The 20,057-nt window shown below is 44.4% G+C and overlaps 1 protein-coding gene across 2 annotated transcripts in view; it reads left to right on the top strand.

Annotated features, from left to right (window-relative positions):
- Positions 1-4,019: 4,019 nt before the first annotated feature.
- Map2k5 (mitogen-activated protein kinase kinase 5) overlaps positions 4,020-20,057 on the top strand; it is a 220,813-nt gene continuing 204,775 nt past the window's right edge. Inside the window, exons 1-2 of one of the 2 annotated variants that reach the window (XM_032910909.1) lie at positions 4,020-4,855; positions 11,018-11,066. In XM_032910909.1, the coding sequence (XP_032766800.1) occupies positions 4,721-4,855; positions 11,018-11,066 (184 nt within the window). In that variant the 5' untranslated portion in view covers positions 4,020-4,720. The remainder of the gene's footprint in view (positions 4,856-11,017; positions 11,067-20,057) is intronic. The other variant, XM_032910908.1, reaches the window with a different exon arrangement.

Raw genomic sequence — 20,057 nt, 5'->3', positions numbered from 1 at the left:
TATAAACACAAATCTCAGTTGAGAATGACTAGTTCATTGACTGCATACATGAATACTGGTCAGACCAGGGACACAGTTCAGAATTATCTCAACTATGACAACAGATACTTTTTTTTGTCAGCTAAAAAAGGGAAAAAACTCCACCAAACCCACCATGAGTCCATATGCAGGTGCAGGAGTGATTCAGATTTAGACATAACAGTTCATATTGACTTTTGGTTAGATGGGTCCTATGTAAAGCTTTGTGGAATTTCTTAAGATTATTGAACCTCATACAGAACATTCAGAACATAAAGAACAAACCAGGGTATGTGGTCAGCATGACCTTGAGCCAAGTCACTTCTCTGGGTCAGTGGCTGGCAGGCATGTTGAAGCAGCGATATGAAATAGCTAGCAGGCATGGATCAAAATGGCCACAGCTATTCGGGGTGGGTTGGGGTGGTCAGACCATATCAGTAGGGATCAAATCGAGAGCCTAATGTGTGATAAGCTTACCAAGTACCACTGAGCTACCCAGCCCTGGAAAAGATGTTCTTACAGGCATGGTCATAGCAACATTATTGACAGCAGTCAAAAGACAGAAGCAATCTAAAATTCCACTGGCAGATGAATGAATGGGCATATTGCAGACCCAAAGGACTTAATTTTTAGCCCTGCAAATGAAGGAACTTTGATATACAATTACACAGAGATAAACTTTGAAGGCATTACTCTAAGGGAAATAAACTAGGCACAAAAGATAAATATTGTCTAACTCCAATTGTATAAAGTTTCTTAAAGTAGTTCAAATTCAAAACCAGAAAACTAATGCTAGTGAGAGGAAGGGGGGATGGGAAGTCATTATTTAATGGATAGAGGATTTTACTTTTGTAAGTGGAAAGTTCTAGAATTGATTGTGTAATAATACGAACATACTTAAACACTGCCAAAGTATATACCTAAAGAAGGCAAATCTGATCTTATGTGTGTTTTATTACAATTAACGTAAAAAATTAAAAGCCAGTAGACATCTGTCTCAGGGTTTCTATGTTGGGAAGAGACACCATGACCATGGTAACTCTTGTTTAAAAAAATTTTTTTTAATTGGGGTTGGCTTACAGGTTCATTGGTCTAGTCCATTATCATCACAGTGAGAAGCATGAGGCATGCAAACAGACACTGTCCTGGAGCAGAGCTGAGAGTTCTACATCCAGATGTGCAGGCAGCAGGAAGGGAGAGCAACATTGGGCCTGGCTTGGACTTCTGAAACCTTAAAGCTCACTCCCATGAGCATACTTCCTCCAACAAGGCCACATTCCCCAATAGTGTCACTTCCTACGAGTTTATGGGGGCCATTTTCATTCAAACCATGTAACACCCAATTTTCAGTAACACCTTCTTTTCAGTTAAGGTCATACACAAGTAGGATTCACCAGGGCAGTCAGCAGTATCTCCTTTAGTGTTAACACATTTTTTTCTTCCCATGTTCCCTCCTGGTTCATTTTTCTCCTTGCTTTTACCACCATCTGATATATTTTATTCATTTTTTTTGTGTTTCTTCCATCAGAATAGCTCATTTAGAGAGAAACTTTCTGTCATATTCATTGAGAAGCAGGTCCTTTGTGCTAGTCACTTTCTCCTCCTCCTCTTCCTAGTCTTCCTTTTCCTCCTCTTCCTTTCATTATTTTGTTTTTTGAGACAGGGTTCCTATGTGTAGCCCTGGCAGTCTTAGAACTCTCTCTATAGACCAGGTTAACCTGGAACTCAGAGATCTGCCTGAGTTAGCCTCCTGGTGCTGGGATTAAAGGCACTTGTCACTACACCTGGTTCATGTGTCAGTTTTCAATGATAAGCACCTTATAAGGAGGAGGAGGAAGAGGAGGAGGAGAAAGAGGAGGAGGAGGAAGAGAGGAGGAAGAGGAGGAAGAGGAGGAGGAGAAAGAGGAGGAGGAGAAGAAAGAGGAGAAAGAGGAAGAGAAGAAGAGGAGGAGGAGGAAGAGGAGGAGGAAGAAGAAGAAAAGGAGGAAGAGGAGGAGGAAGAGGAGGAGGAGGAAGAGGAGGAGGAGGAGGAGGAAGAGGAGGAGGAGGAAGAGGAGGAGGAGGTGGTGGTGGTGTTTATTTTGCCTCACAGACAGCTTCACAGATTTAGGCCATGATCTCTAGGCCTGTGGTTAGGCAGAATTCTATGCATCAGGAAGTGTGTGGGAAAAGGTAGGAAGTGAAGTTGTTTTCTTCATGGCTGATAAGAAACAGAAAGGAGGAAGAAGGGCCCTTATCCCAATATGTCCTATAATATGCCCCCAATAACCTAACTTACTTCTACTGGCCCAGCATCAGACTCTGTCGCCTCCTGGCAGTGTCACTGACTGACAAGGAGATTTGAGCACATGGAGGACATTTTCAATGCAAACTATAACCCTCTTCGAGTAGGATAAAAACAAGCATAGACCTTTGACTACAGTTAAAGTGCTTTATGGCTATGAAACTACCTCAGCCAGGACTTGAGTGGCTACTTATGTCTACTGTTAAAAAGAAAATATTATGTGCAAAAGCTTTAAGATCATATACATATACCTTTAATTTGGATGGTGGTGTTTATTCTACTTGATAAAGAGATACTTTTGAAGAGGTTCTGTGAAACCTCTGCTCAAATCATAAAGTCTAAGATTTCATGTTATTTAAAGGTTTCAAAAATCTAAAATGTGATTATAGTTGCTCTGTAAATATTGGGGAAGCTTCGAGTCTGACATTCATACATTTAAAAAAGTGCTTCAGAATATATATGCAAATTTGGCAAATGGAGTTGGTTTTCCCTACGGTACCATGAATTTTAAAAAAGGTATTTTAACAAATCACAGGTTAATAGAAAATCTCTAGTTTTGTAGTCAATTTTCTCAAATAATAGAAATAAAGTTTAGATTAAGAAGTACATGGGGAAATGAGTGAATAGTGTATTTTTCATCAGCACTAAAGAGCAGTGAGAAAGGGGCAGTTCCAACAGTACCTGGAGAATCTGAGTAAATGAATTTCTACCTAAGCTATCAAGGAATAATAGCTAAAAGATGGTCATTTATCTCCCACAATGGCCTTTCAAATGCAACAGGAAAAAGTCCACGTAGAGGGAATTATGCAACAAATTTTGGTATTATACTGACAATGATCAACATTTAATTTTTCCTCCTCTTACATTAATCACATATGTGTTCATTCCAGGGACACTCGTCCCACCACCCCACGCACTTCGTTTATGCATAATCAGCCCCAAAAGGTAGAGATAATAGCGTAATTTAAATACATATAAAGGGCCTACCTACACGTTGTCATTTGTAAGCAATTCTTTTGTACAGACACATAGATCAACAGGATTATGCACTTTAAAATGTGAGGTAACAAGACATTTAAAAATAACCAAGGTTTACAGCTACTGCCCTGCTATCATTGACTGCATAAACACTGCAATTTAGCTGAAAATATATGGAACAGACCGGGTATTTTTGCAACGGTTGAATAAGATATTATGATGCCAGAAATACAGCTGTCCCCAGGCAGTTAAGCTCTCCATTGAGTTTCTTTACTATTGCTTTTGAGCAGGGGATTGCTTGGTACAGTAAGGTCACTGGTTGGGGTAAAGAACCTCATTGAAAAATTCATGCACACTTTGCTAACGTGGAAGAAAAATAGTGGTATTTTGGAACTGTTAATTGGAAGAAGGGACATAAAAACATGCGCTTTTTTTTTTTTTTTTAATAAAAAGGTCTTGCCTGGCTCTCGCCGATTTGTTGCACAAACCACACCAACAGTAAAAGGTACACAACTTGACAAGCTGGAGCTGTCGTCTTGTCTTTCACCGTCTTTTCTGAAGCCACATACGCAAGATTAAACCTTAAATTGTTTTACTGAGAGTCCCCAGCCATATAGCAGCATCTTCCTGAGTTTTCTAGCCGCCTTCACATCTACCTGGAGAGGTGGCAGTCAGCCAGTCCTAGTACGGGATCACTGCTCCGCCCCGAGCTGCCCTCTTCCAACATGGCGCCCCAGGAGGCGGGTCCCACTTGTCGGCTCCCCGGGTTCCGGCGCCATCGCGTTTTGGTTCCGGAGTAACAGCGGTCTAGCGGCCGCCTTCCTCCTCCTCCTCCTCTCGCCGCCACCTTCGCTGCCGGGACGCGGGCCTCAGTCGGCCGACCCCGCACGCGCCGCACTCTCCGGTTCCGGCTGCGGCCTGGGACCCGCCCCCTGACCCCGCGGCCCTGAGCCCTCCTGCCTGGTGGAGGGCTGGCGGCACCGGTGCACCTCCGAAACAGCCCCGACCCAGCCCGCGGCGCCGGGCCACGCTCCCCTTGCCCACCGAGCCGCTCAGGAAGGCAGGACCCTAGTCGCTGTACCTGCCTTAAACCAGGCCGTTGCTCCGTTGTCTCCTCTTACTCACAAGGACTACAAAATACTTGTGGGTTCTGTTTTGTCCACTTTTGTAACTCCAGGACCTTCCGCTCTCTGCTAATTCCTCTTGGCCCATACCCCTTCCCCAGTGCATCCTCCCCCAGAGACACTCCATACGACCTGGGCCTGGTTCAGGGCCTGCAAGCTCCCTCCTGATCGCCCCTCTTCACTTCTCCCCACCTTCCTGCTCCCTATTTATCGCCTGTCTTCTGTCTATCATTCCCCTTGTCACTTCTTGGGGCTCCTCCTAAGTAGGGGCCAGTCGGTACTCCTTGCCCCAGGATGTGAGACCCTTTAACCTGTAATGCTGTGGCTGGCCCTTGGCCCCTTTCGTGCCATGGAGAACCAGGTGCTGGTGATTCGGATCAAGATTCCAAATAGTGGCGCGGTGGACTGGACCGTGCACTCCGGGCCGCAGTTACTCTTCAGGGACGTGCTGGTGAGTGTTAATTTTAGTGGTCAAAATCCCAGTGTTGGGGATTATGGATCTGGATAGGTAGCATCTTGACCACTGGTGGCCTGAGCTGGCCTCTGGTGGAGTCAACTTACTTGTTTTAACCACAGTCTCGATTAATTGCATTCACTGAAAACTGGTCAATGTGCAGGACCCTGGGGAAATAGATGTATCCAACTGAACCCCTGCCCTCAGGAAGCTCATAGCCTGGACTGGGACTTAACACACCAGTGCAAACAACTGGGATACAAAGAGTTTTAAATAGTTTCTTGTTTTTTTCTCAAGTATTTGGAGTACTGAGTTTCCTGAACTTGTGACCTGCTGGAAAAGGGAAACCAGGGCAACTTTAATTTACAATGGTTAAGAAAACCTTAGATGCCATTGATTGAAAGACATAAACTTAACTATCAATATGGAAAAAAATGTTGCCTGTTAAAACTACAGCACATCAGCCTACGAACAAAACCGCTCGTTTTGAGAGATGTTGAGTGTTCAGGGAAAATTTGCATCTTAGAATGAACAGTGCATTGCCTTGGAATACTTAGAATGTATTTCACACAAAATTATGAAGGTTAGTGTAGGTCAGCCCTTGAATCCATTATAATATAATTATCGTGAGTGTGTGTGTGTGTGTGTGTGCGCACGCGCGCGTGTGTGAGTGTGTGTGTGAGTGTGTGTGTGTGAGTGTGTGTGTATATGTATGTGTGTATATGTGTATGTGTGTATGTATGTGTGTGAGTGTGTGTGTGTGTGTGTGTGTGTGTGTGTGTGTGTGTATGTGTATGTGTGTGTGTGAGTGTGTGTGTGTATGTGTGTGTGTGTAGTGTGTGTGAGTGTGTGTGTGTGTGAGTATGTGTATGTGTGTGTGTGAGTGTGTGTATGTGTGTGTGTGAGTGAGTGTGTGTATGTGTGTGTATGTCTATGTGTGTGTGAGTGTGTATGTGTGAGAGTGTGTGTGTGTGTGTGTGTTTGTGTGTGTGTGTGTGTCCTGAGTAGAGAGTAATAGGACCTTCCCAAGACTGTTGCTCCTGAGGTTGAGAGTCAATGCCTAAACTAGCTTCCTTACTTGATATGTGCTTATATGTGTGTGCAGATGTGTGTGCATCCATGTGGAAACCAGAGATCAACCTCAGGTATGCTCAGGTGCCATCCACCTTGTTGTTTTGAGACAGGGTTGGCTGGCCAGCAAGCCCTGGGGATTCACCAGTTTCAGCATCCCCAGTGTTAAGATGAGAAGCATGCCCCCATGCCTGGGCCACCTGTCAAGCCCCCACCTCATGTTTTGTTTTTTTATATGGGTCTAAGGACCAGCCTCAGGTCCTCATACTTGCATGGTAAACACTTTACCAACTGAGCCATCTCCCTGGCCTCCAAACTTACTTTTGTTTCCTAGTTTCCCATATACAGCAGTCCATGTGCCTCTTTCTAGTCAGCTGACATTACTGTACATGCAGAGGAACTCAGCGGCAGAGTTTGGTGTATTGGGAAGAATGTTTTAACATGTAGGTGTGCAGTCTGATTACTCTAAGAGGACACTTGAGTGGTGTCATTTTGGCGAGGAGGAAAACAATTTTTTTTTACTGCCTTGTGTTGCTAAAAAAGAGAATGTGGTATGTATACTTTCATTTTGAAAGCTGGATGCTGGTACCACGGAGGCCATGTGTGTGCCTAACCCAAGCACGTGAGTGAGCTAGCAGCCTCCAGTCTTTGACACCCAGTGGCATCCCTTATCTGCAGCTGGTGCTCTTCATAACACGCACATTGCTGATTTCAGTTCCCCACAAGGCCACAGTCATCATTGCTGTTCTCGGGCCCATCTTGATTGGCCTGGCACCTGTGTCCTCTCTTGCCACACCCTCTTGAGCATTCTGTGTCCCAGGTATACAGAGTTATTGTCAGTTCCCCCGGGTACCCATCCAGGCGGTGCCTCCACTTTACCTTTTTCTTATCTATCTAGCTCTCACCCATCCTTCCATGCCAAGGCTTACTCTCCCGTTGTTAATGTTTGCCAGGTGGCTGCCGTGGCATGCCTATTCCATGCCTGTGGCAAAGCATGCATTCAGGGTGATTTGCCTGTCTATTCTTCTAGAAGGTAAACATCTGGAGGAGAAAAAGAGCTCTGTTTCTCTTGCTTCATAGAACCTGAGATTTGTTTATTGATGGGGCTCAACACAGAAGGAAGGGCCAGTGAGCGCTTGCTGTGAGAGCCTGAACCTGAGTTCAGTCTGTGGAACGTATAGTAGAACCGACTCCTGAACATTATCCTCTGATTTCCACACATGTGGCCATGGTGCGTGTGCATCCGTGTTTACTGTTTATACACATGCATATATCATAGATGAATGAACATTTTAAAAAGGAAGGTAGGGGCGGGGGATTTAGCTCAGTGGTAGAGCGCTTACCTAGGAAGCGCAAGGCCCTGGGTTCGGTCCCCAGCTCCGAAAAAAAAAACCAAAAAAAAAAAAAAAAAAAAAGGAACGTAGTCTTTTTTTTTTTTTTTTTTTTTTTTTTTTTTTTTGAGCTGGGGACCAACCAGGGCCTTGCACTTGCTAGGCAAGCGCTCTACCACTGAGCTAAATCCCCAACCCGGAACGTAGTCTTTTAAAGACCAGATGTGTGCGATTATATGCTGTGCAGATCCCTGGTTTCTTTTTTTGAGTCAGGGTATCTGTCATGTTGATCAGTCTGATCTCGTTACCTGTTTTATGAAGGGAACCTGGAACACCTCATCCTCCTGCCTTCACTTCTTGAAGGCTGGGTGAGCACTAGGTGCTGAGTCAGGCAGTCTGAACTTTATTGCCAGTTGTGCCACCAGCTTGGCAAGTCACTATCTCCCTGAGCCTCCGATTCAAGACTTGTGAAAATTAAGCACATAGAAAGTGCTCTATACATGTTGGTATATAATGTAAGGGACAGGACCTGGCCTTCTGCTTCCTGGGTACCCCCAGGAGGTCTCCAGCTTGTAGCCCCCAGGAAGCATTCACACTCTCATCACTAGGGCTCAGGGCCGGGTGTCGGGACACTTTGCTCATAAGAGCGGCTGGAGCACATTTGTCATGAAGGGCGGGAAAAGAACTTAGAACCAGTTCTGTCTTGGTGCTGTCTCATGGCAAGTCTGGCAAGGTGCCACCTAAGGTCTTTGTCATCAGTTCTCCCCTGTCACTTCATCTCTTCCATCAAGAAAAAAACAAAGCCCCAAAGAGATCAGCATCTCTGACTTGGAACCTTGAGCTGTAAGTATGGAACTTGGATGGGTCCTTTGTCGGCCCTGAGCCTTCTCTCGCATTTCCCTGTTTTCAGATGAGGAAGCTAAGTCGATGTGGAAGGGGAGGGGCCTTGAAGGGCTATGGAGCTAGGTTTGACCTCAGTCACTGAGTCCGAGGGATTGAGTGTCTGAGACCAGAGTCAGAGTCAAAGGTTCCAGTTGCTCCTTCCTCAAATGGCTGGAAGACCCGGTGCAAGCCACTCATCTTGTCCCCTCTGGACCTGTCTGTGGTCCCCAGGACCTAAATGTAGTCTGAAGAAAGGCAAAACCATGCTAGAGACACTGGGCTCTCTGCGTTCCTTCAGCCTCCTTTCTCCTCATCCTTGGAGACTGTCTTCAGTTCCAGAGCTTGTGAGTAGGGTTGGATTCAGTAGTGTGAGGTAGGGAATATTCAGCCTTCCCTTTCTCTTTGCATCCTATCTTGAAGTCCCACATCTGGTTATTCCTAATTAGTGACATTTGTATCCAAACTGAACAGTGCCACTCAGTGGCTCTGCCTTCTGAGTGTTCTTGTTGTGACAAGATTTCTAACAAAAGCCACTTAGGGAGGAAAGGTTTTATTTTCACTCACAGTTTGAAGGTTGGCGGGAGGCAGCTGGTCATATTGTATCTGCAGTCAGGAAGCACAGAATATGAAGGCTGCCCAGCTCATGTCCATGGAATGATGCCACCCACGTTTAACATGTACCTTCTGCCTCAGTTAACATAGTATGACACTCCCTTACAGACATGCCCAGAGGTTTGTCTCCTAAGTGATTCTCGGTCCTATCCAGCTGACAGGCACCGTTAGCAACCACAGCGAACACTGCTTGCTACTGATGTCTTTTATTTGGCTCTTTTTGTTACTAGAAGTGCTTCCAGATGCCCATCTTATCTCAGAGACCAAATTACGGGCTTGCTGAAGTCAAGAGCCAGGTCTTGACCTGCACGTACTTACAAAGCTCCTGGCACGCTATAGAGATGGTTGTATTTCTCTTCTGTTATCTATTTTTCTGTCTTACCGAGAGGAAGAAAAAAAATCAAGAAATGATCACTATCAAGATGTCAATTTAAATTTTCTTTTGAAAATTTTTTCAGTTAAAAAAAATCTACATTTTTTGAGGCTAGCAGAAATTCCCTTGGAAACAAGTACAGAATAAACTCTTAAAGGAAACTGGAATTTTACCACTTATCATGAAATGTACCCTGCTTTAAAATGGTCAGTGGAGAGGCCGGGGAGGCTGGGGAGGATGGGGAGGCAGTCCGAGTCCTCTGGCTAAGGTCAGACTCCGGTCTTTTCCTCTGGATTGCCTGTACACTTAATTCTGTAGTCAGTTTATACAGGTAGCTCCCTGTTAAGAAACGCTCGTTACCTATGAATGTGTAGAAAGAATTTTCTAACTCTAAAATTTTTTTCTTGGGTTCCTCAAAGTAGATATGTCATCTTCTCAGACTAGAATCTGAGAAAGTGTCAGCTCTTTCTGGCTGATGTACGAGGGTTGCCCAGGGTAGTCATTCTCCCCAGCACATTTCCTATGCACGGATTTATTTTTTGAAAAAAAAAAAGTCCAAGACGGTTATGCAAATTGGCACTGCAGCAAATGCTCCTGAAGAATTGCCTTTAGAAGGAAGTTGCAGCTTCCACTCTGTAAGTACCCTGCTTTGGAAGGGCTGCAGGCTCCCTGCTGAGAAGCACTGCCAGCCGGCTTTGTCAGCTGGCTGCCTGGTGCCAGTTCTGCTACAGCCTGGCCTGGGAGCGCCATCCACTCCTGGAGAGGAGAGAGGTCTGCAAGGCGTTCGCTGTGGGATTGGACATGACGGTGGACTCTTTCCCCAGAACTTAGGTGTTCTGGGCCTCTTACGTCAGCTGTTCCTGAAGACTAATTTTTTAGTATTTTCAATATTAGAGAATCATTTACATATTGATAGGCAGATGATATACACCTTCCAGGACCCCCTCCCCCCAAATCAACTTATATCCCAGCATCTTTAAATACGTTTCCGTTGCTTAGGAGTAAAGGTTGATAAGAACTGTCTGATATTTTTCTTTATAGTATAGAATAGAGTTGATTTAAGGCATGGGGAGAAGAGTTAAGAAGGTAGTAGGGGCAGAGAAAGGCAGAGAGAGAAGAGAGAGAGGAAGAGGGAAAGGGAGAGGGGAGGGGAGGGGAGGAGAGAAGAGAGGAGAGGAGGCCGGCCATGAGCATGTGGAGAGAGGGGGAGACAGAATGGGGAGAGAATGGAGGCAGGAAGGCAAGAGCAAGAGAGGAGCAAAAGAGCAAGAGGATAGGAACTGTCTTATCACCCTTAGCTGCATATCATCATAGAAACTTGTTTGTTAAAACTACTTCTGTGAGAGCAAGGTACCTTGTGGTCTTTATAGAGCAAGAACCACATTTACTGAGTGTCTCCAGTGTGCCAGGTCTTAAGCGTTTGTTTTTTTACATCATTTTGGGTCCATTTTTTGAAAAGAATCAGAATGAGGCTCAGAGTGGTCAAGTAAATATTTTTCCCAGGTTGTATATCTAATAGTAAAGACCCAAACTTAAGTCCCTCACCCCCACCTCATAGCCTCTAGTGCGTGTGTGTATGTGTGTGTGTGTGTGTGTGTGTGTGTGTGTGTGTGTGTGTGTGAGTGTAAAATAGTATAGTGATGTGCACTGTTGAATTGAGAATAAAAGATGTCTTTAATACAGTATGAAGATTTTCTAATCTTTTTTTTTTTCTCCTTGGAATAGAGATTTAAACTTTCTGGGCTAAGTGTGATTTTAAGCTCATGTTTCTATAGTCTATGCCAGTGTTTGAAAAATCCTTCCCAAGTTCCCCTGTTTTCTGTTGGCCTTGCCACATGTTGGCAATAAAGAAGATGGCTAATTGTGCTTCTTTATTCTTTCTTTGTTTAGGATGTGATAGGCCAGGTTCTGCCTGAAGCAACGACAACAGCGTTTGAATGTGAGTCTGGCTTGTGTACTCTCCCGGTTCTCTCTCTGTAGTGATATTTCACATGCTTTATGGGTTGCATTACTCTCAGAACTGACAAAAACAGGTTATTTATGATCATCATATGGCACATTTAAATATTTATAAATTAATGCAAGTTTAATGATGATACTGAACCGAGTAATATTTTCTTATTTAATCATATCTTGGGTGTGCATATCTCTACAATATAGCTTTAATTACCAGCATGACCTTTATCTGCTCTTCCTATTACTATAATAGTGCAGGGCAGAATGAACCGTGTAAACTACCTGTAGACGATGAACGTTGATTAAGAGGTGTTAATCCTTTAGTGCTTTAGGATATCGCAGCAGAGCAAAGCTCTCTTGAGCAGCGTGGAATGATTCTGTTTGGCTGCCCCCATGCTAGATGAATCCTTCTGCTCTCCCTTGAACTGGCCTTTATGGACAAGGCCAGGGTGCGCTAGAAAACTGTATTTGACACAGGCCAGGTCACTGCAGGAGCACCTTTGGTGCTGGTTTAGAAGTAGTGTAAGGCCTCCGGCATTGAGAAGGGTAAAGGCAAGATCTGGAATTCTGTTCTTGCCATGGGCTGAGGTGATTGCTCAGTGGAGAAAATGGTTGTTGTGCCATTTTGAAAACCTGAGTTTCAGTTCCTAGAGCCTATGCAGAAGCTGAGCCATAGCACCACACATTTGTGCTACTGTGGTAAGGTAGGAGATAGAGATAGAGGAGTCCAGACGCTTGTGGGGCCAGGTAGCTAATGGAGACAGCAAACAACTAAAAGAGCCTGTCGCAAACAGGATAGAAGGTGATGACCAATAGCTGAGGCTGGGTCTGACCTCCATACATGTGTTAAGGTATGCACACCACACACACATAGGAACATGCCTGTGCATGCTCGCACACATACATACACATCATACATGTGGAAATAATTGTGATTTTTCCCCCCACATGACAGTGCTTTTGTTCCTGTTTTAAAGATGATTACTGGTAGAGTGTACAGTAATAATGCAATACAGTGCTATGTCCTTGTCACTTAGTGACAGGTAAGCTGTGTGGCACTTTTGATTCTGCAGATCTCTCCTGGAGGCTGTCAAACAGAAACACTGAACCCCTTGAAGTGTAGCTCACGTGTTGAACTCCCTTGTTGAACTTGTGCATGGCAGGATTATTTTTAGGTAGTAAGAAACTAAATGTAAGCAAAATGCCTCTGCATGTTGACTAATAAACAGTAATGTGTCCCTGTTTTGAAGTCCATAGCAGCACCTAAACGAACAAGTTTGGAGCCCATCTGTTGATATGGAAAGAGACCAGGATTGATTTTTGAATGGATAATCCCATCTCATCAAGTCTAGCCCTCCTTACCCACCTCATATTTACAGGGGGACAGGATCTACAGAGGGTCCATTGTAGTGCTTTCTCCCCTGAGAAGTGGACATGGGCCTTGGGGACTGGGGATGAATAAGGACACTTTTCACTTGATATATGTCTCTATTACTGGAATAGTGTTCAGTAATCTGAACTTGCTTTTAAAATTTACAGTGAGTGGGATTATTACCTACTATTTTATTAAACGCACTAGGATCTCCATGCTATTGAAGACTATATATGTATGTGTGTGCACGCACATGCACGTGCTACAAGCTCTATTTAGACTTCTTTCAGTAGCTACAGGGGGTTGGGGTTTCTGGAATAGTCTGAGAGTTAGCCTTTGGTGTTCATACTGCTGCTGGATAAGTTAATCCATTTCCTTTAGCTTTTACAAGATTCCTGTGAGGTGCTTTGTAGGACTGTTGTTGCCACTTCAGCCCAAGAAAGGGTATCTCTCAGAACTGAGCAACTTGCTCACATGTATGTAAACAAGACCTCTGGAGTGGATTCCAGAGCTTTCCAGAGTGTTTTCTCAACCACTGTCCTGGATTCTTCTCAGAGTCACCCAGTTGAAGTGTGTCCTGACTGGCTTTCCTTAAGCCTGGCAAAGAGTTTATTTTTATTTTATTTTAATCTCTCTCTCTCTCTCTCTCTCTCTCTCTCTCTCTCTCTCTCTCTCTCTCTCTCTCTCTTTCTCTTTGTGCATGTATATGTACATGTGTGCATGTACTTATGTGCCCCCATCCCCAACTCAAGCCCTTGTGGGAGTCAGAGGACAGCATTTTGGTGTCAGTCCTCTCCTTCCACACTGGGTTCCAGGGATCAAACTCAGGTCATCAGGCTTGTACCCACAGGCCTAACTTTGTACTGTCTACTGCTCCGCTAGCTTCCAGGTTTAGCATACCTTAGTAATAGTACTAATTGTTCTAATTGTCACTGATGGCTTACTCGGAGCCAGCCAGTGTACTAGATTCTTTCCGTAGATTCTTGCTGGGGCTTAATTTTTGTAGTAATTCTGCAAAGTAGGAAAATTAGTCCTTTGAAGAAACTGGAACTTGAAGACCTGAAATGATTGCTCTCGGTGATTGCTAGGAAGTGGCGGAGCCCAGACTCAAAACAACACAAATAGTGTTTATAAGAACATGGAAATCTCTGAAGCATAAGCAGAAAAAATGTTCAGATTTCGAGGTTTTGTTCTTTGATATCATGTTCTTGTGTGTTCTCCAGCAAGGATAATGATGCTGTCTGGCTGTGTGCACGGGCTTTGCTCACCTGTTAGGTCAGGCTTCTCTCCCTTTCCACCTTCCTCCCTCCTTCTGCCCTTTCTCCTTTTCTCTACCCCCTCTTTCTGCCAAGTGCTAGGACTGCTGGCATTTGCCCTAACGTCCAACTCTGGACTAGCTCTAGGTAAAACAGCAATTGTAACAACAACAAAATATACACGGAGAGACAAAAATAATGACAGCCATTGGTTGTTTGTGGCTGGCTTATCATAACCTTAGGCTGGCTTTTCTCATGACTGTTTTTAAGTAGCTTGATTGTCTGACCCAAAAATCTGAACCACTAAGTAGAACCAATATGCAAGAAATAGTGAAGATTTGGTTTGTAGGCCAATTTGCTGGGAAGTCGGGAGCGTTTTGGTGGTTTGTGGATGAGTAGCCCTCAAATAAATACAACTTTATGAAAGGACCATTTAACACTGCAGCATGTATCCAGCCCTGACTCCTCACGTTGGAGAGATGGTTTGATAATTATAGAGCCGCACAGACAGTGCAGAGCTTAAAGCTGCAGCTTCTCATAGACGTAGGAAAAGAACTGAGGGACTGGGAGCTGGGAGAGGTCGCTGACTGACAGATTGCCTGGGCCAGCTCTTAAGGGGTTTGCTTCTCAGCACTGTTCTCAGAGTGGGTGGGCTCCCCGCTTCCAGTTGCTTTGCCTCCCTCACTGGGCCAGCGTGTCCTTTGTTCACGTGTTAGCACTGTCCCCTGTGTCTGTTCAGATAGAAGTTGTGAAAGGTCATGACTTACAGCTCAATGGATACTGTCCTGAGCTTAGGATTATCCATGCTATTGCCTGGACCTTGGATGGCTTTGCTTTGATAGAGATGTTGGGCCCCAATTCAGGTTGCCACACACATGAGAAGGAAGAGGTTCTACAGTTGTTGCTGTGTTCTCTCTGCTTTTCCTTTCTGACCTGGTGTTTCCAAGGGAGTTAGGGCTGCATGGGATAGAAGGGAGGGCCCTCTGGGCCACATTCTACACAGGGATTGGTGGTCCTAAGCCTCTTTTTCCTTACTACTCTTGCGGGTTCTTCTCCCACATATCTAGAGCACAAATGAGTATTATTTAGTTAATTTATTTTAAATTTTCACTCCGTGTGTGTGTGTGTGTGTGTGTGTGTGTGTGTGTGTGTGTGTGTGTGTGTGTGTGTGTGTGTGTGTAGAGGTCAGAGGACAACTTGTAGGATTCAGTTCTCTCCTATCATGTGGGTTCCAGAGATCAAATTCAGGTCCTCAGCCTTGATGGCAAGTGCCGCAACCCACTGAGCCCGCGTGCTAACCCAAAAGTACCTACCAATACATACTGGGACTTTGTTTGTTTGTTTGGCTTTTTTTTTTTTTAATGTAATGGTATATTACAAATTTTAAGTAGCTTAGGAATAAAGCAAAAAGTTCTCATTTGCTTGCTTACTGTTAGTAATTTCATGAGTTCCTTACACATTGTGCTGCTGCTGCCCGCCCTGCCCTCACTGGCAGACATGAGCCTTCTTGTGGGCATTAGTGTGCACATGCCAACTTCGGCCTTTGGCTGCTGCTTAGATTATTTAATATACTGGATGGACACATAAGCTTTTAACCAGTTTTTTTTATTTATATATTTTATGTATTTGAGTGTTTTGTCTACATATGCATCTGTGCACCAGATAATGGCATCAAGTTCCATTATAGGCAGTTTCAAGCCACCATAGGATGCTGGGAATTGAACTCAGGACCCATGGAAGACCAGCCAGTGCTCTTAACTGCTGAGCCATCTCGCCAGCCCCTTGCATTTTTTTTTTTTTTTTTAAAGATAAGGTTTTTCTGCTCTAGAACTCACTTTGTAGACCAGGCTGGCCTTGAACTCACAAAGATCCACCTGCCTTTGCCTCCCAAATGCTAAGATTAAAGGTATACATACACCGGTAGTGCCCAGTGAAGTCCAGCTTTTTTAAAACCAGAAAAAAGTCAGAAGTCAACAGTGACTTAGATTGTTCCACATTGGGGAGGCTGGTGTATAATTTGGCTTTCTGGGCATTTGAAATCACTGTGGTAAAGAGAACCTGCTGCTCTTAACTTTAGTGGCCGTATATGTGCTTTCTGAAGGTGGGCCTCGTCCACAGCCATGTCAGAAAGCCCTTCCTCTCCACCCTCACCAGCTCTCTCGGGATGAGCAGGTTTCCTCTCCTGTTAGTGCAGTGGTGGAAAGCTACTGTCTTTCTCATTATGTATTGGAAGAGTGTTGGTTCCTTCCATCTGCAGTTACTGTCTGGACTACTTCCTGGCACCTTTCCCGTGCATCTCTTAGGCTGCCTTCTTTCTACTTGATTTCCGAGCTTTCTACAGGCAGAGCGTCGGTCCATTGTCTTTGAAAGGGTTTTTGTCCAGTCTGTTTGCTGTTCTTCTCAGCTTGTTCTGTGCCTTTTATTCTCTCTCTCTCTTTTTCTCTCTGAATTTGTCATGCTTAAAAAGATCTTACCCATCCCGGGTGCTGAAAACATTTGTTTTACTTGCATTGCCTTTTCTTTCTGCTTTAATAGGGTTGTGCACATGCATGCTGTTTATTAATTATGCATATTTGTGTATATCATTCGTTTTTTAAAATAAAAAGCATGAGGGTTTTTTGTTTTGTTTTGTTTGTTTGTTTTTGTTTGTTTCTTTTTATGACTAAGATTTGAAGCACTTGACTTTACTTTTACCATCTTCAGCATTTGCTGGTGGGAACAGTCAGATGGGGTCCAGTTTTACTCTTCATGTGGATAGTTGATTTCATGCCAATTATTGAATACTTTGTCTTTTCCCAGATGTGCGAACATTTCTGATATGAGACTGAATTCCATAACCATAAAAGATCCTGTATGTTACGTTGTAGGCCTAAGGGATGCTGTGGGAGCTTGGCACTTATGAAGGCCCAGAGTCCCCGCTGAGTCTCTCGGTTTCATTAGCAGATTAATGAGCGCTCCAACACACCAGGTGATAAACATCAACCGTGCCCGCAGATGCGTTTCCTGTGCGTGTCTATTGCGTGCACAGTTCCCTGTATTTTTCTTGAGACTAGTAACTATTAGCCTGATGTTGTGGGACAGGGAAGTCTCAGGGGCAACTTGAAAGATGAGCTGGAAGGCCATCTAGACAAATGCTGCCTTGTGCTCACACACGCCACGTGTTTCTGCATTTCCATGGTGCTACCCTTCAGATATTTAAGCCTGAAGCCACCCCACGTCTTCATCCTTGTCAAACTGTGTTTCACAATTTGACGCAGAAAGCATGGTTAGAAGATAAATGTGTCTTCTATTTATTTTACATTTTTGAAAGTTTATTTATGTATATATGGATTTGAGTAGAGTGCCCATGGAGGCCAGGAGAGGATATCAAATCCCTGGGAGCTTGAGTTGTAGGAAGTTGTAATTGGCCCAGTGTGGATGCTGGGAACTGAACTTAGGTCCTCTAGAGGGTAGCAAGTGTTCTTAACCATTGAGCTATCTCTCCACCCTCTTAACTCTGAAAGTTTTGTATCCACATCTTATTGAATGAACATTTTCAGTTGTTTTAAATGTTTGGGAAGTTTATTTTGTGATTTAGATGGGAATCTTTTTTGTTTAATTTGCCTACATGTGTATATATGTACATCACATTCATGCCCATAAAGACCAGAAGAGGGCGTCCGATGCTCTGAAACCGGAGTTACAGATGACTTTGCGCCTCCATGTGTGTGCTAGGAACTGAACCTGGGTCCTCCGCCATTGCTTCAACCTCCTTACCTAGGAACCTGTAAATAAACATATCGTGTCTTTATCTTAAATCGAGCACTATGAGCTTTTCAAGACAAACTACAATTATGGAAGTTGTAAGATTTCAGAGTGTAGAAAACAAACGTAGCAGAGTGTTGGAGCAGTGCCTGTAGGAGGCGCCTGTGTCTGAGCAGCACAGACAGTCAAGGGAGGACAGCTGTGTGGGAGTCCCTTTTTGCATCATGGGAAAGTTCAAGTCTAACCATATTTGGAAGAAATGAAGTTTCATTTTCTTAAATTAGTATATATATTGAAAGGCCATTATTTATAAGCAAACTAGATAGATTATAATTCATGATGACTGTACACTGAGTCTGAAAATATTGAACACATGAAAGTTAGTTATGCAAATTTGAGGAGCTTTGAGGAGCAAACCCCCTGAACCTGTCTTCATATAGGGGCAGCATGTGGTCTGTTCTCACAAGCTCAGCTTAGGTAGGTGGAGTGGTGCACACTGTCCCGGCGGTTCAGCAAGGTGTGCTCAGAAGATTGCTTGAGCTGTGAGTTGAGCCTGCTTGGGCTGCACAGCGACACCCTAGCTTTTAGGGTGGGGGACAATGACAAAACTCACAGCATCTGTAGCTTGTTAGGCCATCATCACCCCCAACAGGAGTAGGACAGCAGCCTCCTAGGCCCCTGTCCTAGCCTTCCTCCTGTGCATGCAGCAGCCAGGGTGACGTCCTGGAAGATGAGATCTTACGGTCAGAAAGCCCCTGTGGCTCAAGAGTGGGTGAGGGCGGCTCCTTCAAATGCTCAGCGTCCAAACGCTGACCCTTTTTTCCCTTTCTTTCCCTCCTTGCATTCTTCTCTTCCACTTTCTCTTCCATCACTTCCTCTGTGTCAGATGTTCCTTCTCCCCACAGTGCTCTTTCCCAAACTTGAGCTGTGTGTACCATCACTCGGGTGTGTGTGTTTCTATCATATGTCAAGGGCTCTGCTTGCTTTTTGCTTTTTACCATCCCTGTGCCCAGTTATCACACCTACACATAGTAGGCACCTTGTTTTGCAAGAAGGAGAAGGAAACAAAGAAATGGAAGCACTGGAGTACTGGGGGGTTTGGGGGGAGGCAAGCTCGTGGATATAAAGGTATGACCACAGAAAGCATGGCCAGCCATCCTGCCTAGATCAGTAGACTCCATCCCTGAGAACCACTCTGAACTTGACATCTCTGGAAATTTCCTGCTGATGTCTTTCTAACCTTTACAACCATGTTTCCATTTCTCTCCTGCTGTTACTGTAGTTCTATTGACTCCCACCTGGCACAGAAGGAGTGTGACAAATGACACATAATATATTGCCTTCACTTTCTGTCACTCTTTGTGGAAAGCCCTCCTGAGCTCCTCCTGTTGCTGCAGTAGGTGCTACAGATTCCCTGGTTTCTGCTGTTTATACACTGGGCCATTCTGATCTCCCTACCCAAGGTGCTGCTTCTCTCTGGGGCCTTTATATGCCTCCTCTAGGTTTCCCTTTCAGATTGCATGTGCCTTCAGATAAAAATCGTGAACAACATATGGCCTGTTAGAAGTCTTTTCCCAAACTCTGCCATTTTGTATATGTGTGACACACTGCAGATTTTGTAAAGATTGCTTCATAATATTTGTTTGCCATCTGCCGTACTCTATTTGGTATCTTGCTAGGATTTTTGCCTCCATTTTAAGTGACATTAACAAAATCCAGCCAGTGCATAGACATTCCTGTTCTCCCCTTGCCTCCCTAATGTGCTGGAAAATCATATTACTATGCTCCAGGCAACTAGAGGAGTCTGGGACTGTCATTGTGAACCAGTGTGTCAGATCTCTGAGCACCCCTCCCCCCCGGTTATATCCAGTAATGTTATTTTGGTCAGATGGCAAAGAACCTCATGTATCAGACAGAAAAGAGTTTAGGTTATTTCCCTCCTTTGCACCCCCTTCTGTGCTACCCCCTTCTGGGGCTCTGTTCCAGCCCTTTATGCCTTTAGAAGTCTTGGTTCCCTTTTAGTACGTTCTTATGATTTGTTACTCCAGCGAGTTTAGTTTTAAAGTCAATACAGTTTGAAAGGCAAACAGTCAGGGTGTTTGCTGGAGCTGTTTGAACCGGTCTAACTTCCATTTAAAGTGTTTCAGGTCACTGTCTACTAAGCTGCTTAGTAGCGTGTCTACTTCCTACTTTCCCCTCTTCCCAGGCTTGCCATTTAACTGGTTTGGGAAAGAGGTTTAAACACTGAGGTGAGTGGCTTGTGGCCGAGCCTGCCATCCTAGGGTCAGGGACAGGTTCAATTTCACTCTTTGGCCAGCATCACCTGAATTCTCACGAGTGTGCTTATCTTTATGTGGTTATTTTTCTGACCCAGCCTCCCCTTTGGCAAGAACAGTGAGTCTTCATTAAAGCAGCTAAGCATGGAAATTAGAAGGTAAAGCAGTCCCCTGAGAAACCAAGACCGCTGTCAAATAGGATCTCCTGTTAGGCTGTAAGAGCTATTAGTCATCATGCCACATCAGCTTGATTCTTATCACCAGGCTCAGTTGGAAGGCTCCTTTCAACTGGTCTGAGATCTCCCTCTTGGAGTCAGCACTTCTCT

Source organism: Rattus rattus, chromosome 8 (assembly GCF_011064425.1).
Source record: "Rattus rattus isolate New Zealand chromosome 8, Rrattus_CSIRO_v1, whole genome shotgun sequence".
In the NCBI taxonomy this organism is placed as follows: domain Eukaryota; kingdom Metazoa; phylum Chordata; class Mammalia; order Rodentia; family Muridae; genus Rattus; species Rattus rattus.
Note: the sequence above shows the minus strand (reverse complement) of the source record. Positions and strands in the feature narration are given on the sequence as shown.